This window comes from Phyllostomus discolor, chromosome 4, assembly GCF_004126475.2.
Source record: "Phyllostomus discolor isolate MPI-MPIP mPhyDis1 chromosome 4, mPhyDis1.pri.v3, whole genome shotgun sequence".
NCBI classification, from domain to species: Eukaryota; Metazoa; Chordata; class Mammalia; order Chiroptera; family Phyllostomidae; genus Phyllostomus; species Phyllostomus discolor.
The window spans coordinates 199,486,367-199,511,332 of NC_040906.2; the positions used below are offsets into that span (position 1 = coordinate 199,486,367).

Here is a 24,966-nt window from a genome sequence, read left to right on the forward strand (position 1 = left end):
TCTCTGCATATTCACTCATAACCAAAATAAAGTTCAATATACCATGCCACACCATATTATTTTTTATCTTCTAGAACACCAAAACAGCACTAAAGTTCTTGATGGAGACAAAATAATAACAGTGGTAATATGAAATTTTTCCCTGTAGAATGATGAGGACCCAACAGTTTAAATACATAAAGGCTAACCTTTGAATGGAAAAGCCAGTATTCCTTCACATTCTTAAACTAGGATCTATAAGGAAACTAGTGAATGTAGCAAAAAAAAAAAAAAAAATCCTAAAAAAGGTCATAACATTTATCAGCATAGAACTTAGGTGTTTATCACAAATAATAACAAATGAAATCGATACTTCTAAAAACTAAGGGAAATGAAATGGTAACAAAAATGGATATAATCATAAAGCAGGACAAAAAATAACAAAAACAAGCTTCTAATTACACAGAGAAATCAAGGTATAGAGGGTGGCGGGGGCCGGATTGGCTTCTGTGTGCCGGGGAGACGGCAGCCCACACGGGCCTGGTGGCGGGTGGGTGGGCGGGCGGCGCCGTCTCAGAAAACCTTCAGGACCACTTGGGAGCTTTTTGGCTTGAGAGTCAACAGAACCTCCGTTCATCTTACAAACTCAGCGGCTTCACGAGACGCTTTTGTCCACCTTTGCCTGAGGCACCCTTTTCAGGGGAGCCTGTCTTTTTTTTTTTTTTTTTTTAGGAGGACGAAGGCAGTGGTGGTCTGAAGGGTGGCGCCACCCAAGGGATCGGCAAGTATCGTTCTAGAGATCGCCCTTGGAGCAAGAGAAATAATTTGCCTCCCTGCGTACCAAGGACACCTCGAGCCCTGGTTCATTTGAAAAACGGAGCCACTCCTTTCTGTTCCTGAGTGTGGCTGGCGAGGGCCCTGGCAGGGATGCAGGAACAGAGCGTCACTGTGTCACTGCGGCAACCCCCTCCGGACGGGGACTGCTGCTTCGGGGCTGGGGGAGAGCCTGTGGACCCTGGTAGGTACAGATACTGTCACTCCCTGGTGTCCCCTCCCACGGGCCAGTGACCAGTGGACAGTTACCGTGCTCTGTCTGTTTGGGGTGCTTCTTCCTGACGTAGGACTCACAGATTCCGAGGTGTCCAGCTCATCAGCAGACGACCAGGAGGACAAGTCCTATGTAGGAAACAGAGTCTTTTGATGGGTCCACATCCCAGAGCCACGAGGGCCCTGCAGTGCACAATGCGTTTCTCACCCCCGACCCCCTTCCATCCCTCGTAAACACCAAACCATTCATCCTTTGGGAAAAACAGAATCAGACAACTGCAAGAAGATTGCAACCTAGTCTTTCTAGCACAGTGGGCTCTCCTGACTGTTAAGTTTGTCCCTTTTGGAAATCATGGCTATAGGACTGTTATTACTATGCTTTCTTTTCCTTATTATTTCTGAGCAATGTGGACAGGAGTGAGTTGAAGCGGAGGAGGTGAAGGAATCTGCCTTAGACCTTCAGCTCCCTCAGGCCAGAGAAACCGATTTATTCAAATTAGAAACGAAGGAGAGTCACCCAGGAGGCTTTGAGCGTCGGAGAAGTTGTGCTGTTTTCAGCACCGCTGTCACTTGGACTCGATTGTTCTTTGACTTACTTTCTTTTTAAAAAAAATTTTTTTAATACTTTATTTATTTATTTTTATAGAGGGAAGGGAGGGAGATAGAGAGAGAGAGAAACATCAATGTGCAGTTGCTGGGGGTCATGGTCTGCAACCCAGGCATGTACCCTGACTGGGAATCGAACCTGCAACACTTTGGTTCGCAGCCCGAGCTCAATCCACTGAGCTACACCAGCCAGGGTTCTTTGACTTTCTTAAAGGAGGGCAAAGTGTTTGTGTGTTTGTAAGGGTGTGATTTCACAACTGAACGGAGTTTTACCAAGCAGGTCTCTACCCGCACAGGCATTTCTCCAAAGCAACACCACCACCACGATGCAGCGGATAGAAGAAACAGATAAAAAATAAACGAGCAGAGGACATTTTCTATGAATTCATTGCTGTTTATGTCAGGAGAGGGAATTCAACCTCCTAGGTTGAATCCTATGCGGTGATTGGTTGTGATTTATCATAGCCACATTATAGAAGACATGTGCCTTCCTAAATAAACAAGGTAAAATAAAAGGCCACCATAGTCAGTCAGTCCGCAGTAACAATTATGGGAGGTCTCTCGGATGTAATGGAATGACAAGCAGTGTTTTATTGTACAAATTTATGGGTCCCTTTTTTTGTTTTGAGACACAGCTTGCAGGAGCCGTGATGGGGGGTGGGCACTCTGACATGCGCTACAGTCAAAGACTGACTAAAACGAATACAGATAACGCCTCTTTGGTGCCCTGGGAGAGATGCCACACAAGGATGCCTGCCTAGCGCTCACCTGCTGACTGCTTGACATGTCTAGCAACTTCTCCAGCTCCTTGAGGTGACGGCTGACTTCCTTCAACAGGAGTTTGAGCCGGTTTCCAATCACGTGGACTTTTTCTTTGGCTTCTAAACAGTCCGTGCCTTCAGTGTTCACCAACAGTTGGCACGACATGTCTTGCAGCGAGGCCACTTTGAGCTGGGATTCCAGTAGCTCCTGCCTTATTTGCTGTGCATGTAAGAAACATTTTTCTAAGAATTGTTGGTAAGTGGAGAAAGTCTCTCCCGTGTAGAGGATATCCCTCTAGCTCACGGGGTAATTACGCCTGAGCGTCAGAATGCTGTGCTCACCACAAAGAAGGACACAGCTGCCCACAGCGTTTGGGAACCAGGGACCTGTGTTCTAATCTTGCCTCTGCCAAAAAGCATTCTGTAAGACTCCTGACCTTCCCTGATGCGAGTTTTCTCCTTTCGGTAAAATGATGATACTGTTTCCTGCCTGGTCCACTGTAAGTATTCTTGGAAGGTTCAGATTAGTAAGTATATGTGAAGGTACTTAAAATATAATGTATGATGCAAATGAGACATAAGATATTCTTTTGAAAAGAAGAGGAAAACATTACCATAAGTATAGCAAACCTCAAGTGTGTCTAGGTGTACACGGATAGCTGTTCAAGATTTTTAAAAGATACACGGGTGATTTATCATTCGCCACTTAAGCCTGAGGTCAAAGGTCTAATGAAAATGCAGTCACAGAGTTATTTCCTTCTCCTCCGAGACCTTCACGGCACTGAACTAAAAGCTACCAATTCTCTTGGTAGGCTCAGTGAGTGTTAAATGTTAAGAGATAGCATTTTAAAAACACAGAAAACGACAAAATTCAAATCATTTTCTCCTAATGGGACGTAAATATGCTTCTTTATCTCCTAGAAAATCACTTAATGCACTGTACATTATATTGTCCAAAGTTCTTTGTATAAAGGATCTATACAGAAATTCTGCAAGTTTCCTTGTGAATTTAGTGCTAGAAAAAGTGTCTTGCACCTTGAGAACTGGTATGCTTTGTTTTTGTCAGATAATGAAAGTAAGGGAACTCATCACATTTCCTTCTTGCCTCAACTTACAGAAAACTCAGTGTCAAAGTTAATGATGAGTTTGGTACACTTACAAACCACTTGATATACTTTTGGGACATAGATGTAACAAGTACAGTTTAAATTAAAAAAAAAACAAGTGTAATTCACCAAACACCTGCTTTCACAAAAACAAATGAATTAAGATTAAAACCTCTAAGAGTTCTACGATGGAGCAATGAGTTTAGAATCAGGTTTTAAAGCTAGCCAATGTCATCTCCTATGCACGTTTGCTCCACAAAAACTGGAAAACCTAGGAAGTAAAGTGAAATGAACTTAAGAGATGATAGCTAAAAAGGTAAAAAAAAGGTACCACCTATGTTCTTTTTCTGTAAACGAAATGGACGGCTGCTAAAAAGGACCAGAGGCGGCTGCCCGAGCTCGCACATCTCACCATGAGCTGTTTGTGATGGTCCTGAAGGATCTCTGCATCGAGGTGAGGGTTGATGGGAACGATTTCATTCTTCCTCCTGTCGATGTTCTCCAGCATGAGGAGCAAACCATGGCTCATTTCATGAAAATCCTAGGCAGACACCGGAGAGCACGAAATCTCTGTGAATAATAGATGTTTCCTTCCCTCACAGATTAAATGTCCATTCTTGACAACTGCTACCACTCGCAAAGAGACTGTACTTCGTCACCTACAATGCACACATTTCTGCTCAAAATTTTGAGGGAAAAATAAGGGTGTGCAAAATACACAGATATAATGATTACACACCATGGGCATGACGATTCCATGTATAATGTGTACAAAATGCGGGTGCGCATATGGCACAAGTACGTTGGTTTAAAGATCTTAGACACAACTCCTTTCTGAGGAAGGTACTTGCACTCTTAATTATCTATCTGAGTTCACATTCTTACCAAAATCATTTAATTTATTACTTGAGGGTAAATTTAGACAAGGAAAGTGGGTCCAAAATAAAAGATACTGGAGAAATTTCTGGGGCTATTGTATAGTTCAGAAAGAGGCAACTCTGCTCCATTCTTTTCTCCCCGAATCCAGATCTTTCCACCTTTTAAAGCCTGAACCCACTCCTTTATGCCCCTCATCCACCCATTTGCTCATTCGTGTATTCAAAGGTCCTGAGCATCTCCCACGTGGAAGGCACGGCGCTAGGATGGCTGCAAGGTTGAAACAACAGCTTGGGTACCTGCTTTCAAGGACCAGGTGCTCTTGGCGTACATATAAATCTGGGAAGCAGGCTTCGCATCCTGAAAGGGCTTCCCTCCCTTCATGCTTGGAATACAATCCGAACTCCTGGCCAGGGCACACCACGCCCCGCGTGGTGTCATTCCTGACCACCAGTCCGATCTTTCTTCTCCCTCCCTGCCTCTCTGATCACACATTCTGATCACACTGGCTTCGTTTCTGTCCTTAAAGACATGAAGCCCTTTCCATGTGTTCTATCTCCTCCATGGACACATCCTTCCACTGTCAGCTCAGAGATCTTTAGGACTTCCCTGACCACTCTCCCGAAGTGGCTTTTCTCAGTTACTCTTATCGACATCTGTAAGGGATCTTGGTTAACCATTGAATTGCATTCTTATCGTCTGTTTTCCCCAACAGAAGCAGAGGCTGTGCTGTATCCTGACTGCTTAGTGCAGTATCTGTCAGACAGTGGGCCCTTGGCCAGTGTGGTATGAATGAATGAGTAAGCATTCGTAATGCTCATTTGGATGTTCAAGAACTGTCTTTCTATGTGCTCAGGAAAGGGCTGCTGAGTGAATGAATGAAACGAACGACTAGAAGAAGGAATGGTGGGGCTGCGACAAACTTGTGAAAATAGTCCGTTGTCAGCTGGACAGAAGATGGGGTCTAGCTGCTTTGAACTCCTGTTCCCATGTACAAATTCTCCAGTAAAAGGAAGAGTTTGAGCACAATATTATCTCATTCAGATACCGACTTCAGGGAGCAATGTGCCTTTCTAGTGACCTTGACAAACCAAGTCATAGACCTGGCTACACGGGAAATGTGTGACTCTGGAACATGGCCCACCCAGAGCCCCACAGACCTGACATTGCATCAGGGCGTCCTGTAGCAGACCCCGCCACTCGTCCAGCAGGGAGCACACCCGGTCCCAGCGCGCATTCATCTGGGACAGGCGGTCCTGCAGGGCCCGGGTCTCCTCACTGCCAGTATGGGTGAACTCGGAGCTGCACAGGTTGATGGAGAGGATGATGGCCTTGCGGTGGTCCACAGCTTTCTGGAGCTCCTGGGAGGAGAAAGGAGAATAACCACACAAGGAGAATAGTGACAAATATATTTAACCTTGGAAATGCCTCACCCAAATAAAAAGATCCATGAATTAAAACTGGCCTTAACAGGACGCCTAGATAAGATGCAGTGAGTTCACACCACTGAGAATCACACTGCAGGTAAAGGAAATGGTTTAGATGCACACTTGACAAGACAAATAGCTCTCAATAAAATACAGTGTCGAGGGAAAGAGCTGGAAACAGAAGGATGTGTGCAAAGAAACAGCATTTCTGTAATTTAAAATTCATGTGCATACACGCAAATCTACCTTTTTCATGAATACACAGGAACAAAGAACCCTCACTAGCCCTGGCTGGTGTGGCTCAGTGGATTGAGCGCTGGCCTGCAAACCAAAGGGTCGCTGGTTTGATTCCCCGTCAGGGCACATGCCTGGGTTGTGGGCCAGGTCCCCAGTGGGGTGGGCATGGGAGGCAACCACATGTTGTTGTTTCTTTCCCTCTTTCTCCCACCCTTCCCCTCTGTCAAAATATAAGTAAATAAAATCTTTTTAAAAAGAACACTAATTAGATATTTCAGAATGGTTGCCATGGGTTTGAGGAATGAGGATTAAAAGACGTGTGGAGGGGAGGATATATACATAACAGTAAGAGGAACTTTGTAGGAAGCAACGTGATCCTGAAATAAAAAGTATGATGGACTCCACCCTCAACATGGGATTTTAACAACAAAACAAAACAAAACAAAACAAAACAAAACCAGGCTCCAATAGTTCTGAGCAGCAGGAAATGTGCTTTTTGTCCCAGTGTAAGAATCCTGTTTCAACAGACCAATGCTACTCAAAGTTCTGGGCATAAGAGTAAAATGGGAAGCTTGGTAAGAAAGCAGGGTCCCAGGCCCTGGCCTCCAGCTGTCCTGACTCCGTGGGCACAGAGAGTGGCCCACAGTCTGAGGATGCTGCCTGTGTCATAGGCCACCTTCCTGTGATGGTTAAGAGAATGAATTGGCTATTTCATCAGCTAATCAATTGAATTTGATTACAGAAACACACACACACATACATACAACAGACAACCAATTTCTTACTTTGTTCATTTCCTAAAAATCTAGAACTAAATTCCAGGAACTTGAGCACATGGTCATGTACTAATAGTTGAGTAGCTGGGTACTGCTCAAACAGCTGGAGGTCAGGTGAGGGTGAGCGATCCTGCAGCTGACATCTACCCAGCCTCCAGTCTCCTGTGATTTCTCACGTTTCTGTGATGTTTCCTATTTGTCTTAGTTTTCAGTTTTCAATAGATTCTTAACATACTGAATATAGATTCATCCACAGAGTTAGGATAAGATGGAGAAACGCTGTGGAAAGACACTTGGTTATCCCACAGATTTATCCTCAGAAAACAGACAGGATTCAGGGGACAGTTATGGAGAGGGTGGCTTTGTGTGTGCGTCACACAGGCTGATTGTCAAGGTCTCCCTTCTCCACCCTAATCTCCCTTAGGTCTCAGGCTCTGGCCAGCATTCGCTTTACCGCCTTTGTAAGGAATTTGGTTTTAATGCAACACTGCCTTACATTTTCCCGGAGAGACACTAGAGGAATTTATGTACTCCAGAGAAAAATGCATTTTATAATCCAGATAATGTAAATTGCATCTCTCATCTGACACTTCATCCTGAAATTGATGGGGCTGGTACAAAGGCTCATTTCTCTGTTTGAAAATTTAAAATACAACCACCACCAAAGCAAGCCCCCAAAGCAACACCCCCAGATAAACAGCATACACTGAAACCAGGGAGACACAAAAGCACGGCGCTTAATCCTTTGAGCCTGGAGAGTCTGGGTAGGTGCATTCTGGGGAACAGCACACCTTGATGTTCTCCAGACAAAAAGACAGAATCCAAAGAGCTGTTGAAAAGAAATTGTAGTACAAAAGTCTATCAGGTGCATTTCAATGTATCAGTGCATTTCAATAGCTGGGCTAAGGAGGGTCTCTGAGATCCAGAGATGGAGTTGAAGGAAGTTATCTCATGTACCACATCCACACAGGAAATGTCAGGTGTTTTATCACAATTACTCCACATTTTGTCTTGTTTTATTCATTACAAGGGGAAATTGCTTCTGCCACTACTAGAGACTATTTCAGAAGTTCTGCAGAATCCAGAGTGTTAATTGATTTCATTAGGTCTCCACCACCTCACACAGATTAAGTCTTGGGGAGCATTTATCTCCATCTCTAGACGGAGACTTGTTGGAACCTGGTAATAACATCCTGATCTCCCTCAGAAGAGGCGAAATAGATCCTAGAGGTACCTGGATGGTTCATAAAATTTTAATCGATCCTTTAAAAATACCAATAGCCCTGGCTGGCGTAGCTCAGGTGGACTGAGTGCGGGCTGCGAACCAAAGTGTCGCAGGTTCGATTCCCAGTCAGGGCACATGCCTGGGTTGCAGGCCACAGCCCCCAGCAACTGCACATTGATGTTTCTCTCTCTCTCTCTTTCTCCCTCCCTTCCCTCTCTAAAAATAAATAAATAAAATCTAAAAAAAAAAACAAAACCCAAAAACCCAATTCATTAAACCACACATGATTATTTACTTGGGGGCTTATTTCTACAACACGGTTCACCTTTCTGCCCTTCCAAACCTTCTCTACAGACACTGATTGGGGACGGCTGGCGGGAGCTTATAGAGCGTTCGGGCCCTTGGCTGATAATCTCCCCGTGGCCGAATCATAGCAGCACAGCCAGAGCTCGCGGCCCCATCTGTCCAGGCTCTCGCAGCTTTCTGTCTGGCCACGTGGGAGAGGCCCAGGGCAGCTCACCTTGAGCTTTCTGATTTGGAGCTCGATGGACTGGATGTCAGTGCTGAGCTCCAGGCGCTGCAGCTGCTCCAGCTCCTCCTCCGTGGCCCGCAGCCAGGTGCAGATGTTGTTCAGGTCGGAGCCGAACTGCTGCCACTTCTGGAGGTTCTGCTTCATCCTCCGCTCCTTGCTCAGGGCCTGCGCCTGGATGAGCTCCCAGCGGTCTATCACCCCTGGCAAGACATGGTGGACACACCATCGCGGGGCGTGTTCTGCCACGCACCACGCTCAGGAGGTGCTTAAACATGCACTGGTGGCTGACTTTTGGGAGCAACAGAAAGAAAAGTAATTCTATTGGGCATGTCTGTTGCGGTCAGCTGTAAATAACCATTTAATGGTAATGGCAATGAAGTAAAAAAAAAAGAGCTATATCAGGTTTAACATTGTAAAGAGTTTTACGGAGGAGCGAGCAGCGGTGTGAATGAAGACAAGATTCAATTCTTGATTTCTTTCTGCTACAGACCTCGGAGAGCATGCATGTAAAACACCTGACCAGGGATGTTAGGGGCAGTGTTTCAGAATAGACAGGACACCACCCTCCTCTGTCTCAGGAGATCATTGGGACACAGAGAGAAGGTCTCAGGACAGAAAAGGGGGGAATGAGGTAAGTAACCCTTAAGTGCAACGCAGTGCTTCCGAATCTCGCATTTCCATCGGTCTTGACCTGAGCAGCACGCACTCACCCGCTGTCTGGGTTTCGGTGCTGTTCAGGTTCACGAAGCCGGGAAAGTTCTCCTCTTCCTCCTTCAGCTTGTGCTCCAGCCTCCTCACCGAGTCTATGCTGCCACTGCACTCGGCCAGTAGCTTCATCTGCACGGACACAGAACACAGGCCCCGTCACCAGAATTTCACGTTCCCACGAGTGCGAGAGCTTTGGGGCACATAGCTTTGTAGGTCCTCAAAAAGGACAGTGGCTGTGTCTTACTCCTCTGTGGCCCTCGGCTAAAACGAGGTCAAGTTCAAAAACATGCTTCCTAAACATGTGACACCTTCATATCTACATATAGCGGTGCCTGGAAGATTGCATTATGTGGTTTTGCATGCGTGATTTTGCATGAGAAGTCCTCAAAATTTCTTTGATATTTATGAATCAAGGCTCACTAAACCCATCTTAGAGTTAAACTCCTAGCCCTCAGCTGGTATTACATTACACAATTTTTGGCAGGCTGCTCCCTTTTCCTTAAACTGAAAAGTGGAAACAATAATATTACCACAAATCTCGAAGGAGCATTTTTTGCATTAAATACTTAAAATGCTTAAAATCATAAAGCAATATTAAAACCAGCTGTTTCATGAGAATTAAGCCTGGCTTAATGGGTATTAAGGGAATAAATTCTAACATCAAAGGAGAAGCTTCCTAGTCCATATTTAGTATGCACAGTATGCAAAGATTAGAAGAACAGCTCATTTTAAGGCACTTCTACTATACTGATCATAAAGTTATCTTTCAAAGCCTTTAACAAATCATACTGCTATTCAGTGACTTTGATGGCTTTTGACTGAGGCTGAGTATAATCTCAGTGATGCCAGCAGCATGGTCTTCAGGAAATTGTATTATGTTTAAAAAAAGAGGTTTCACTATAATAGAAGTTGGTATAATAAACAGGTCAGATTGGGCAGGAAATAAACTCATGATGGATCACTTTTCTGTAATCATGAGGGTACGAACATCAGCATATGTAACTGGAAAGGTTCGCTTCTCTGGTTTCAAAAAGCAGTATGGGTGAGCTGTCATTAGACTTCAGGAAATTAATTCTCCTTTCATTTTACTAGGAAATCTTTGGGGTGGGAAGAGAAGATATGAGGCATGGGAGATAGTTACTTTGACATGCTCTTGTTTAAATATGTATAGGAAAATAGGCGGTTCTCTGGGAAAAGTTAATTTGGGCAGTAACTTGAGAAGAACAAATAAAATCATTACATACTTTACTAAGAGCTTCAAAAAAAACCAGGATCAGTAACATTCACAATCCCTTACCATCTTTTCCACAAATTCCTCTTGTTAGGGTTGTTTTCTGCAGAATGAGCATGCTAAGAATGGAGGTTAAAAACATTCCCAAGGCCATCCAGTGAATCAATCAACCCAGGAAAAGAACTAAATGAATTCCCTGTCGGTAATCTATTAGCTAAAATCTGCTGCTCCAAGGATAACCATGGTCCAAACATTATTAGCGGAATTTGGACAAACGCCTAATCACTTTCGGGAACCAAAGCATTCTGTTGCTTTCACATAAACGGATCTCACTGAGTTCTCTGTGTCACAGAGCAGGCCGGTCATTACAGCAGGTTAGTGGGCTTGATCACGGTCCAGACTGACTCAAAAGGTAAGCTGCTAACAGGGTTATGTTTTGCACATCCATGCCTGTGAGTTCAAGGACAGCGTGGTGTCTGGGGAGCTCAGACAGCCCTCGTGCCCCAGACAAATTGTTCTTTGTCACACAACCATGACTCCCAGGTACCTGTCTGGACCCCTGAGGTCAGGATACTCACGTAGCCTCGGTAGCTGGTGTCCAGCTCTGGTCCTGTGGGAGTTTTGCTGCGGATGACATCCTCAGTTTGCTGCATCTGAAGGCGGCTGTCATCCAGGGCTTTGTCCAGCTGGCGGAGACGTGATTCTAAGGCACTGGGATCCCCTGCGGTGTCAACCACAAGACTTTTTACTAGCTTCACAAGCTTGACATTTAAGAAGTATAAGAAATTATTTCAGTGAAAGCTGTGTAGAAAGAGTTCACATGTGGGTAATTACAAAGCAGCTTTAGTGCTAACGTGCTGGTAGGTTAGAGATTTAAATGACTAGACCAATGAATGAGCTTGACTAAGAGTCCTAGCCCATCGCATATTACAAAAGGGCAGTGGGTCCTAGCAGCCCCTGGGCCTGCTCCCTGCGACGGCTGATCCCCTGAAAAGTCTACATGTTGTGAGCTGTGGGAAGCCTTTCCAGAACCTTCCCTGGTGTCTCCTGCTCCCCAATAACTACAAAGTGGTATTTCCCCTTTCCCCCTGCAAACACTTGGAAAGCACAAAAAGACACATCCTTTAATTTTTCTTTCTGCATCTCAGTAGGAGGCAGTGCCACTTCTGTGCCAGGTGGCCACGCCATTCACTTAAGACATGACTTCAAGTTAACCAAGAAAAGACTCGCTCAAGATAGTATGCATGGAAACGCCAAACTAGCGAGGGCTTGCTTTTGTTTAAGACTTGAATCAAAAGCAGGAGAACACTGAGATTTTATTACTAGCATTTCCCTCTAGGCTTGCTCTTACTCATAGCCCACAACTCCCGGCTCACTTTCCTTTCAGAGATGTAACACCTTTCAGCAAAAGTTTTTGCGTGCATGCGGGCACCCACGTGTGTGTGCACGCGTGTGTGTGTGTGTATTGCAGTTCTTGGACTTGAACAAAAGCATTGATTAACAGAGTGAGGCTAGCACAGCGCGAAAGCAGAATGCGTATTAGTAAGCCTTATGATTTTTTTAATTTTAAAAAAGGTCTCCTAAAGACACCTGGAAGAGGCCTCTCGCTGGGAATCACCCAGGCAGAGTCACCATTCCATTAGTGGCCCCTCACTTCCTGTCCTCTTGCTTTCCTCCAGCACCTGCGTGGAAACTAACAACCCTGCAATTCACTGTCACATCAGTGTGTTCGAGCCCTCCTCTCCACCCTCCTCCGAATTACTGACCCTGTGCTACACACAGTTTGCCTAGTGCAATGTTAAGCAAAACCAGTTTCCTTTTTCTTTCGTTAATTTTTCTTGCTCCAGGAATCACTGTGTCCTGAAAGAAAAAGCTGGGACTTAAGATACCGTGGAATACATTTTTCCTTTCAAATGATTTTATGTGTGGTTAAGACTTACTAATTAAAATCTGCAGAGAGCTGAACATCTGGTCTCGCTCCTTATCTAATATGTGACCCCTGAGGCGAGGAGGATGCGCAGCAGGCAAGAGGCCTGAGGCCACACATGCAGGCTAGTGGATTCGGACCCCAGCCCTGAGCCCTGACTCTCCAGCCAGAGGGGGATGGGTGACCCATCAAAGTCATCAAGCCAGAACTGCTACAATCCACCGGGGCACTAAGGCTCAAATGCCGAAGACTAGGGTTTCTGGGGTTAACCGACATCACAGGTCTCCACTCTACTAGTTGGGAAGTTACTTCACTGCCCTTGACAAATAATTCAGATCTCACTTTTCATGTTGATCACACCGAATAGTTGTTTAGTTTCATTTGTTTTTTGTTTCCTTGGTACAGCAGTCAGAACAGAAGGTCCTGTCTTCACACGCTGGTGCCCCAGAGCCGTGAGAGCAACAGGGGCTGTGCTGGGAGGGGCTGGCTACAGGTGAGGGAGGGAGGGAGACCGGCCTCGGCCGGGAGTGCCCACCAGGGCTATTTCTGATGGCACTTTCTGTGGGTTTTGCATAGGCCCCAGGACTCTCGGGGACCATTACGTCTGCAAAGAGAGCACAGTCTAAGCTGACAGGTGAGTTCTGGAAACACTGATTCCCTTGTGGCACGAAAGCCACTTGCCTAGGGAAAAGAAGGAAGTTAGTTGTCGCCGACAGACAGCTCCTGAGCACGCTCACCAGAGTTTTCCTGGAGTGAATCGTAAGAAAGGCTCACATTCATGAACAGTGCTTACGAGCCAGACACTGTGTCAAATACTCATTTATCCTGCTGGTCACATGGGAGTGTCATTCCCGTGCTGCTGATGAGAAAACTTACGTCCAGGACAATTAAGTTACTTATCCATGTTTCAAGGGCTACGAAAGACGGAAATGCCAACGAGCCAGACAGTCAGATTCTAGACCAGGATTGAAAGAGGCCAATCACGGGAGCGGGAGCCACACCTGTAGTTTCAAAGGCTCTAAAAGCCACGTGAAAAAGGTAATGAGAAATACTTGAAACCATTTTAGTGCCTTATTTTACCAAACCAGTACATCCAAATTATATGTGTAGTCAACATATTAGTGTTTAAGACCTTTCTTTGTGTAAGTCTTTGAAATCCGTGTATTCACATAATGCGTCTGACGCGGCAAATGTCAAGGGCAGTCACGTTTCAGTGCTCGACAGTCACCTCGTGGCCGGGGGCTACACAAGGAACGCGCTGCGTTAGATGCCCCATGCCTGACTACGACGCGATACGACAAAGACAAAAGAGAAGTGAGAGGAATCACGTCTCTCACCAAGATGCCCCGGCCACAAAATCGCCTCAACCCCAAGTCTATTAATCATCAGTTACGAAGGGGACATATGCTTTGCCGTGTCCCTTCCATTCTCGCTGGTTCCAGTGCCGCTTCCTCGGTTCGGGCCACTGTCCCACCTCTGTCCTGGACTCTAGAACGTGTCCATTGTCCGTCTTTCCCTCCCAGTGCACTCCCTGCCACATGGTATGAAGGCAGGTTCTTTGCGAATGCACATCTGATCACCTCGCCTTCCTCCTCCAGGCCCTGCTGTGGCTGCCATTACCTTCAGGACAAAAGCCAAACTCCTTTCCGTGTGAGAAGGCTGCTGCATGTACCAGGTCTTGGTTTGCACCCACATTTCTTCTTTGCCCACCCCTATACTTCCCGATCTATAGCCTCGGTATTCTAGACAGACTCAGGTGACCAAAAGTACTGCGGTAGTCATAAAGCCGGGGTGGGTGTCCTCTCCTCCTCCCTCTGAACATTGCTGCATCCACCTGACCAACTCCTTCTCGTTCTCCATGTCTCAGCTCAAGAGTGCCTTCCCTACGGCTGGTCCTCAGAGCTCTGGGTTAGCTGCCCCTTGGCTGTGCTCCGTACCTCCCCGTGTACGTTGCTATTCTAGTGCAAACATGTCTTGAGTGTAAGAAAAGGAAGTGTGTGTTCCCAGTGTTTGGCAAAACACTTGTCACATAGTTAGACCTTAAGTATCCGTGGGGTAAATCGATGGCCATGCCAACTTTCCGACTTCATAGCCCCACGAATATCCAGTGTTCCCTTATGTACAGCTTCCCCTGAGGGGGAAAGGCAGCAGATGATTCTGCTGAGCTCACACGTTCCCAGGACGATCTCCACTCCCTTTTGTTTCCTTTCACACTGAAATACAGGAAGAACGCTTTCCTACCTGACAAGCCAACGGCTCCCCTGTGGTAGAAATCTTTGTCTTCTTGACCCTCTTCGTCCTCAGAGGTCAGAGTTCTGGACACGGCAGACTCCAGGTCACGACTGAGGTCGTAGTCATGGTCCCACTCCAGGGGGATGGAGTCCACGCTGGCAGGGGTGTCTCGTCCTGACCGCTCGCTCCGGAGGGGCTGGGCGAGTGAGAGGGAGTGGTTGGAGGAGGGCTGCGGGGACAGCGCACTGTCCGCAGAGGTGTCGTGCCAGTGGAGGTCCGACAGAGCTGCGGGGTCATCCAGCTGCAGCTCCCGGTCGGAGAGGTCATGCTCGTCATCTGGCAGCTGGAAATGCAGTCAAGCCAACTCTGTTACTGCAGCGGTCGGACGGGCCTGACAGCCGCCTGCTCCGCCTCGCACCAGATCTCAGAGTGCAAGCCTATGTGGGTCTCACTCCTGCCTCACAGGGGACAACTCTGAACTTCTTATTGTCAAGCCAACAGGCTTGCGATCACCCATGGACATGGACAGCAGGGTGGGGACTGACTGTGGGAGTGGGCAGAGGAGGGCAAAGGGGGTTAATTGGGACAACTGTGATAGAATAGCAATAAAATATATAAAATTAAGGAAACAGAAAGATAATTCTAGCAGGAAAAGGAAACAATAAAAGAAGTGGAAACCCCAGAACAACAACAACAAAAAAAGAATCTTGTGATCGCTTTTAGAAGCATCTTATACATTCATCTGACAAAGCCTCGGTTTTATCAGTGCTAAAGTGGAAATACTATTAAAACCAACTTCAAAGAATTGGTGTGACTGTAAGTAAGATCGTGCAAATAAAGGCAACCTCGTACCGTGCTGGCCACACAACATGTACACAATGGCACACATCAGGAATAGAGGCAAATAACTAATAAAATCTTAGCTTGTCCTTTTTGAACTTCTATCCCAGATACAAAATACACTTTAATACAGAGTGCTCCAAAATATTCCACTAGTAACATCTCAACTTTGACATGTGATTATGGCAGCAATTCGGCAAACAGAAGAGAAAAAAAAAGTCAATAAAACAACCTCATCGAGTGAGCAACTATTCACAGTGCTCCCTTCCATCTCCTTGCTCCTTCTAGAAGCTTCTTCCCTAGAAGATATGCGCCAAGTACTGTTTCAAGCTCTCTTTCTACCTATCCTCATTTCATGCCCCAAACAATCCTTTCCACAAGGTAGGTACTGTTCTTAAACCAGTTTTACAGTTGAGGAAACCGAGGCAAGGTACGGAAATGACGTGTCAAAGGTTGCGTAGCCAACACATGTCAGAGCTGGCACTGGAACCCGGGCACGCTGCATCCAGTGTCTGGGCTCTGAGCCACATGCTCCCTGACCCCCCATAAGTAATCCTCTAGCTTTCACGACAATGAAAAGACGGTGGTACATACAGGCAGGCGAATCAGTTTCTTGTGGTATCTCTCCACGCGCCCGAAGACCTCCTGACAGTAGCGCCGGAGCTCGTCCAGCTCCTCCTCGATGAGCGCCGCATCCAGGGGCTCGCTCTTTTCAATCAGCTGTTCCCCCTGGGCGATGATCTGCTCGATCTTGCTGTGGTTCAGCGAGATTTCCTGCTGGAAGGCCTAGGGGGCACATGCCTTGTGTGACTTCTACTGCTCACATTGACACGGCGCAATTATGAGATACATGTTTAAGAAAAACTGTGGAGGGGACATTGAATTCCCTGCATGCAGTTGACAAGCCAAGAGGCTTCTGTAAAGTAGTAGTTTTATAAAGGAAAACATAAACATTTTAAATCAGCACATGAGCTGCAAATGGAATCGTTAGAATTTCATGACCAGAAAAGGTGCTTCTGGCTAATAGAATCTACTACCATGGACAGGGCAAGCAGAGGATCATGGGAAAAAGCATTCAGACTCAGTATGGACCCGATAGCACTGGTTGTCCCTAATAAAAATCAGCTGTAATCATTACAGTGCCACTAAAATAACTGAAGCGCGTTAGAGAAATATCTTACGTATTTCAATTTTAGATTTCTTGATCGCACATCATCCATGACTAAGAGAAACCCAGCCAATGACCATTTCACAAATTCTTCTCAGGTGATTTTTAGTGTTTTAGGACATAAGCAGGAAAGACTAAAATTGTCTGAAAAATGAGGAGTTCTGGAGGATCATTCAGACTCATTCTACCTGGTTCAAAAGAGTTAAGCTCCTTGGGATGAGTTTCGGGCGATACATTTTAATTCACAAGAATAAACCTTGGAATAATCAAAACTGTCCAATAATGAAAAAAGACTGTGAGGGGAGAAGAGAAGGTGCTAATAAGATCTATGATTCTGCCAGGGTCCAAAAACATAAAAAATGAAGACTCAACTATCACTTGGAAGACATTTCCTGCCAAAGGTTTCAAATATCAATTTATTGTAAAACAACGTGGGCGAGTCAGGGAGGCAGGGAAGGAGAGGGTTTGGGAAGAACACAGAGTTAATTCTTTTATGATTTTTTCATCCTGATAATATGAGATTAAAGGTCACTTCTTGTTTTATTGGAATGACCTAAGGTTGTGGGCATTATGATTATGTCTTTTTAAATCTGTTTAGCTATCTTAGAAAGAAATTTCATAAGATGCTTTGGAAATTATTGAAACTGTTAAATATACTTTCCTTTAGAGATTCCTTCCATCTAATGCATGATGTCCCTCCTATTCAATTTTAAACTAGCCACTGTGGTTAAATTATACAGTGAAGTGTGCAATCCGAAACACCTGAAGAGTCCTTCAGTAAAGGGTTGGATAAAGGACATGTGGTACATCTACACAATGGAATGCTACTCAGTCATAAAAACAAGTGAAATACTGCCCTTTGTGACAAGGATGGACCTTGGGAATATCGTGCTAGGTGAAATTAAGTCAGACAGAAAAAGTCAAGAACCTATGATTTTACTCGTATGTGGGATATAAAACTGAAAGTAACAAGTAAACAAACACGACAAACAGAAACTCATCGACACAGACCACAGTTTGGTGTTCACCAGAGGGGAGGGGCTCGGGGGTACTAAAGGGCAAAGGGAATCAAATGTGTGGTTATGGAAGGTGGCTTGACTCCAGGTGGTGGGCACACAGTGTGGCATGAAGATTAGGTACAAGAGAAATGTATACTGAAACCTCCATAGTCTTATTAACTAATGTCACCCTAATAAATTAAAAAAAAAAACTAAAAAGGTTATTTTCTTCTTCACCAAAAGGTCTATAGATCCTTTCCCCTTCAGACTTTCTTCACACCAATAATTTGAACAATCACTAATCTATTACCTTGAGTTGCTTTATTTTAGCTTGAACGTCACACTCAGAAAAATGCTCAATGTTAGTGAGCTGCAAATCCATCTCCGTCAGCCACACCAGAATGCTGTCCCGTGCTGTCTCAAACTCCTCGCGCTGGCCAATGAAATGCTGGATGTGAAAAGAAAGAAATAATTAAAAAGCCCACATACTGAGATGGTACTGCCAGTTCCAATGGTCTTCTGGGAAGTCATTTTCTCAATGAGCAATGAGAACCCTGCCATTCTTTACCAAATACATTAACCCTGGGTCCCCCTCTGGCCATGTCAATCTTACAAAATCACTGAGCTTATATCTTAACATGTGTTCCCATGGCCCAATCCTGTCCTCTGGGTCTCTAAGCTACAGAGGAGGCACAGTGAAGACCTTGAGTCTGCGCAGGATGGAGGCGACGCGCTTCTGCAGGTTGTCCCATCTCTGGTTGCCTTCGTGGACCATCTGCTTCAGGCGACAGCCGGAGTCAGTGCGGTTCTCACGGGCCAGCCGCCGGTACTGCTTGTTGATCAGTTCCAGCTGGGTCAGGGTCTCGTGCACCTGCCGCTGGAACGCCTGAGACCACAGAGAAGGGGATGGGTGAGGGAGATCCACAGCGGCTTTCAGCCAGGGTGTCTGGGCTCCAGACTACAATGTCAGGGGAAAGGGCTGTCACAGACAGGCAAAGGGTAATCTCTGATTAGCGTGTAGTTCTCCCTGTTAAAGGTAAGTAATGAAATTAAAGAGAGGTAGCTGATCAAACAAAAATATAAGAGAATGTTGAATACTCTTATATTTATATATAAATATATATATACGTATAAATATACACGTATACACACAAATACATGTACGTATATAATAAATACTCATATAGAGAGAATTTACATATGTACATATAAAACACAGCTTTTAAGATAATTAACAGCCAGAAAAAATTTTTCCCGTAAGAACTAATTGCAAAAATATTTACGTATGCTGAAATGAGTTTGAAATATTCAAAATCCCCAATGTCAATACTGAGAAAAGATGTCTCCCAAAAAACCTCTCTCTTTATTTGTAAAATATGTAATTTCCTAAAAATCCAGAAACTGCCTCAATTCTGGTATCCATTAAAAAATTAAAACTACCTCTTACAGAAGGCCCTTTAAGTGCAAGCTCTTAGGGACTTTTCAGAAAAGCAGTTCAGTAAAACACAAGTAACTTTTACACAGAAAAATGTTGGGACCGTGCTCTTTTTTTTTTGTGCTGCTCCCGTGAGTGACTCAGTTTTCAGAAAACATTTTAGAGCTCCCACGGCACCTGCCATGGTAGTGTCTATTCACTGCTGAGGTTACTGTATCCATCGTTTAGGGTTTTTGAAGGTAAAATACTCTTCCTTCTTTCTCTCTGCAATCTAGTATAGGCCTAGCCTAAGAACCATTTGGCCAAAATTAAAATGAGAGTTTTTTTTTCCAGACTCATGTGTATGACTTATGATGACTTTCACCTTGGCCTTCGACAGACATTGTATAGCTGTTTGGACCGTGCGCATCTAAAGCCCCAAGTTCGGCTTCCTGGGGCTCGTCACACCGCTCACACCCTGCTACACTCCTGCCTCCGCAATGGTGTTCCCTCTGAGAACTGATTCCAGAGCCTTCATCCCAGTAAGGCAAATCTTTTCTGCAAAACTTTAGCTTACTGCTCCAGAAAAGGAGGTGCTAAGAAAAGTTTAGCTCTTGCCATGACGGGAGGTCACAGAATATGTTTTCGCAATGGAGCGCTGGCAGGCATCGTGGGTGGGTGCCCTGGCACACCCAGATCCCTCCCACTCATGCCGATGAACAGGCAAAGGCTTCCCTCAAACAGGATTTTGTTCTTGTGGGTTTTTTGGGCCTCATAAGAAAATTAACTACAAGATAAATGATAAAGTCACTCATTACAGGAGCGAATGCTATGAGTATCTTTTGCCATAACATCCCAGAGTCTAAAACAGCATCAGAAAGGATCTTCTATAATCTGCTTTGTAGGATAAGCTAACCAGAGAAGGCTTTAACCTTTCCAGAGCTGTGCACACTAAGATGCGATGCAGGAATACGTCACAGAATTGGTTCACACGCTGACCTGTCATGTACTGCAAAGCTCGTGTGGCTTTTTCCCAGAACTTTTCTAAGGAGAAACCTTGTAGATAGGAAACCAAATTTTCTTTCTGGAATTTAGCGGTAGAGTTACATAAAAATCCAAATTCAGATGTCAGAATAATTTTGCGTCAGAACTTATTTATTTCACACTGTATTCAAACATTTTTATAAGTTCATATCGCTGCCCATCCCTGACTGGTAGATTTTAAACCTCACTGGACTGACCGAACTTCATATTTATGACCACAGGCCTCAGTAAATGTTGTCAGGTCAACGTGGGTGCAGCTGGACTTGTTTTGACTTTTATTCTTGTTTTTGAACCTCTCCGGGAGCTTGGGGCAGAACTGGTACCTGGGGAGGACCTCGGTAAGGCACGTGTCAGAACTGTCTGCCGTCTATGTGTGTGAGTGAGTACACGCGTCTGCCTATCGGCGGGAAATGATGGGAAGAGAAACTTCAAATTAAAACACGTCACCTTCACGCTATGTCAGGTCCTCTGTGAAAATGAGAGGCAGCCGAGAAGTCGAGCATTCTCATGGCACAGTGACGGAGCGGACTCGGGGGTGAAAACCAGCCAGGAATGGAAGCAGTTATTGAATGATTCCTGTCTCTGTGAGTATGATTAGACTGAGGCTGTTTTGTCTCTATGAAATTGAAAAGTCTTCGTGGTTTAAGAATACATCTGATTATAAATGTATCTTTATTTATAATTAGAAATGGCTTATGATTAAAGTGTTTTATGCAATCTGGAGCCCACTCTATTTTATTACTGATTTTAAAAATATACATCTATGCTCTAATTAGGTAAAAAAATAAGTGAAGGAAATACATTTGGGAGACAGATTTTTACAGTCTGGAAAACCACCATCTTTTTATTATTTATTGATTTGTACCCTCACCTGAAGACAAGTTTCCACTGATTTTTAGAGAGGAAGGGGGAGAGGGAGAGGTGGGAGGGAGAGGGAGGTGGGAGGGGGAGAGAGACACTGATGGGAGTGAGAAATACCGACTGGTCTCCTGGGATCAAACCTGCAACCCAGGCTTGTGTGCTGACTAGGAATAGAACCAGCAACCCTTCAAAGCCACACAGCCAGGGAGAAAACCGCATATTTTAACTTTAAATACTTGATTATGAAGAACTGTGATATAATACAAAGGATGCCAAGATCTTTTGGGGGGATCATGATTTTTGTTTTCTAACAGAATTCCTCTTCATGAGTTTGTACTGTATTTGCAATTCTTGATAATCTTACAAGAAAAACCTCCTTCCCCACTTCTTTGCCTCCTTGTGAGGTAACAATAAAGAGGACTACAAAGTCATCCCCCAGCTGTCTGAACAAGAAATGTGTGGGTGAATAGTTTATGTCTTGGGACACCAACTACCAGCTGGCTACTCTCACAGCAAATTAAGGATTAAAGATCTGGAATGATAAATCACCTCGAATTTCTTCAGTTCTTCCTTGGCAACTGTATAGAGCACCACAGAAGAGCTGGGGAAGGCAGCTATCTTTTCGGAAATCTTGAGCCAATCTTCAAAACGCGAATAGTCATCCAGAAACTTCTGCCACAGTTGCCATGTCTCTTCGATTCTGACACGGAAAAGGAAAGAACAGAATGAGGTTGTCAGAGGCAGTTGATGCCCCGGAGCCCTGCCACGGGCCTGAGAATGCCCAAACGAGGAACCGTGGTGCCAGAAACTGACTGTGTCTCGAGCCAAGTTGGACTGGAGCGGCAAGGAGACAACTGTTTGAGCTGAAATGAAACAGCTGTTTTCTTTTCCTTGTTTCTTTAACACACGCCCCGCACTCTGGATTTGGAATCACTCAAATGGATCGTTACATGCACATAAGGCGAACGTGCTTCGTTTAGAAGCGCAACACTGTGTATTGAGTGCGCACACACGCCAAGGCTTTCCTGAAACAAAACAAAACGGGTCTGAAAACCCGTTTAAGTCCAATGTCAAACTCACCCTCATCAAAATCAGTCTATGACAGCAGGATAAATATGAAGCTTTCAAGAGTTCCCCAGAGAGCAAAAAGATTATGTGCCTTAAATTATGATGATAATTTTCTAACATACTCTATTTTACTGCCTTGAATTTCAAAGGGCTTCAAGATAAGCCCTTTGCTTTATTATTTAATTTTTTTAACGAGAGAATGTTGTTTTTCTTTCTTTTTTTTTAATCCTTTCCCAAGGACATGCCTATTGATTTTAGAGAGAGGAAAAGGATGGGAGAGAGAGAGGGAGAGAAATATATGTAAGAGAGAAACAATCAATCACCTCTCATACACATACAAGTCCCAGCCTGGGACTGGACCCACAACCCAGGCATGTGCCCTGACAGGGAAACCAACCGTGACCTTTTGGTTTGCAGGACAACTCTCCGACCAATGGAGCCACACAAGCCAGGATAAGAATGTTATTTTTCAACCAACAATTCTGTAGCATTGTACATACTCAGCACAGACAAGTTTTTCTGCATTATATTTAAACTGTTAGGTCAGGCATAACTTGGCTTATCATAACTGTATATTACTTTTATATAGTCATATTATCTTTATATCTACTTATTTTTCCGACTAAATGCAGACAACACCAAGCTTGGAAAACCAAGGCCATTTCTGGACATTTCAACGAAAGGGAAATAGTGACCAATGGCTGCTCTGGGTAAATTTCTTTTTTCTTTTTGGCCCTTCCTCTTCCCCAATGGTTTGAGTGCCCCCGCTTACTTGAGTCTCCTCTCCATGGACATAGCACAGATGTTTCTCCACCGCCGGTCCAGGTTCCGTGTCGCCTGCTGGATGGAGTCACACTCGGCGTCCGTGGCGCACGCGTCGCAGTCATGCAGCAGCACCTCGCACAGGTTGAGCACAGAGGCCACGCCCGTGCTGTGTTTCTCTATGTCTCTCTGCAGCTCCTGCGGGGACCAGACATGCTTTCCTGAAAGCCTTGTATGCAGATGGGAGAAAGTGCGCCAGCATCTGTTGGCTGACGAACGGTTAGGGCAAACCTTGACAACGATTTCCTTTCCTTCAATGCTAGAGGTTTTGTCAACTTCATTTATGAAATATGGCGGGCTCAAAAGTATGAGAAAATGATTCTGGAAACATTCCAGCTATGTGAGCAATGCAAAAACACAAACAGAATAAATGAAATAGACTACACCAAGTATAGTGAGAATAAAATGAGCTTCATTAGTGATTAAGAAAATGAATCTTGCCCCAGACTCAACTTCACAGATACATCACTTTCACTCCAATGCATCCATCAAAGGAATACATGCATTCCTATTCAGAGCTGGCACTCAGGAACTGGGCTTTGATCTCCAAAGATCTGCAAATTGTTCTAGACAGTTAATTCCATCATCGTTAAAAGGCACCATGAGTTTAAAAGACCTAGGTTCTTTACCACGTATGACATCATCATTACCATCAGCAGCTTCTTTAGTGAGCAATTCTATTTTATTTTTATATATATACATACACACATATACATATATTATATATATGATATAATATATGATATATATCTTATCCTTACCCGAGAACATTTTTTTCCATTGCTCTTTAGAAAGAGAGGAAGGAGGTGGAGGAGAAAGAAATATCGATGTAAGGGAAACACATCAATCATTTGCTTCTCGTAGGCTCCCTGATCAGGGATCGAACCCTCAATTCCAGGTCTATGCCCTGACCAGGAATTGAACTTGTGACCTTCCAGTGTACAGGATGATGCTCCAACCAAATGGGCAACCTGGCCAGGGCTCAGCGAACAATTTTAAATGTAGGAAATAGATGATAATGATAAACAAGGCATTGAATTTCTCCAGAGTTCTACCATGTAAAATCTTTATATTGACTGCAAAGAATGTAAGTGTAAAGCATAACCTTTTTTTTCTATTGAGCTTTTACCTCAATTAACTCAAGATACTCCATCATTAAAAGTGAGGCTTACCAGTGCCATTTTTTTTTTGCCTGCCCTATTTATTAAGGTCTTTAATACATTTTCTTTTTCTTTGATACAGCTCTAGAATATGCCTAGCTTTGCTCTTGTTCTAATGATAATTCCTCAATTTACTCAGATAGCTGGAATTTATATTCTCATGTGTATGTTCTTCCCCCCTTTTTTCTCCTTAACACTATGTTCCAATCAACACCTTTTATACAAATGTTAGCTTCTTATTAAGTGTAATAACAGTGCCTCTGATTAATTTTTAGAGATTTTATGGACTAGACACAGGGGATAAATTTGAACCAAAAAATATTTTTGTATCACTCAACAGGCCTTTCAGAACTCTTGCATAACTTCAGTTATGTGAAAGTTATCATAGAAATTGCTGATCTAAAAATATAAAATAAAATATTACAAAAATTAAACTTGACATTTGCTCAAAGGTAAAGACAGGGATTTCTGTGAACATGATATCTGAGTAAATTGCAGGTCTTAAAGTGTAGCATGGATAAGAATATGCGTTTGGAAGAAGTGTTAGGTACATGAACATAAAGTATTCACTTAAAGAAGTTATAGCATTTTGATTTAATTTTCCCCAAGTACGTAAAAGTTATTTTTACAGCTTTAGTGAGATACAATTGACATATTACACTGTGTAAATTTAAAGTGTAGAATGTGATGATTTGATGTTTGCATATTTATGAACTGATTACTGTAGTAAATCTAGTTAACATCCATTACCCCACAGTTAAAATTTGTGTGTGTTGAGAATTTTAAGATCTATTCTCTTAGCAACATTCAAATGTATGACACAGTATTGTTAACTATAATCACCATGCTATAAATTACATCCCCGGAACTTATTTTTCTTATAGTGGGAAATTTGTACCCTTTGACTGCCTTCATGCAACA

The 24,966-nt window shown here is 44.1% G+C and overlaps 1 protein-coding gene across 14 annotated transcripts in view; it reads right to left on the bottom strand.

Moving 5' to 3' along the window:
* The window catches only part of SYNE1 (spectrin repeat containing nuclear envelope protein 1), a 433,377-nt gene that overhangs the window by 8,914 nt on the left and 399,497 nt on the right, over positions 1-24,966 (bottom strand). For 10 of the 14 annotated variants that reach the window (XM_036024915.1, XM_028510997.2, XM_036024910.1 and 7 more), the window contains 13 exons: positions 22,836-23,023; positions 21,545-21,695; positions 18,380-18,562; positions 17,987-18,124; positions 16,105-16,296; positions 14,680-15,013; positions 11,090-11,232; positions 9,283-9,409; positions 8,561-8,772; positions 5,536-5,736; positions 3,912-4,040; positions 2,401-2,613; positions 1,063-1,155 (listed from right to left, as the gene is read on the bottom strand). In XM_036024915.1, coding sequence (XP_035880808.1) covers positions 1,063-1,155; positions 2,401-2,613; positions 3,912-4,040; positions 5,536-5,736; positions 8,561-8,772; positions 9,283-9,409; positions 11,090-11,232; positions 14,680-15,013; positions 16,105-16,296; positions 17,987-18,124; positions 18,380-18,562; positions 21,545-21,695; positions 22,836-23,023 — 2,304 coding nt within the window. The other 4 variants (XM_036024918.1, XM_028510999.2, XM_036024914.1 and 1 more) reach the window with 3 other exon arrangements.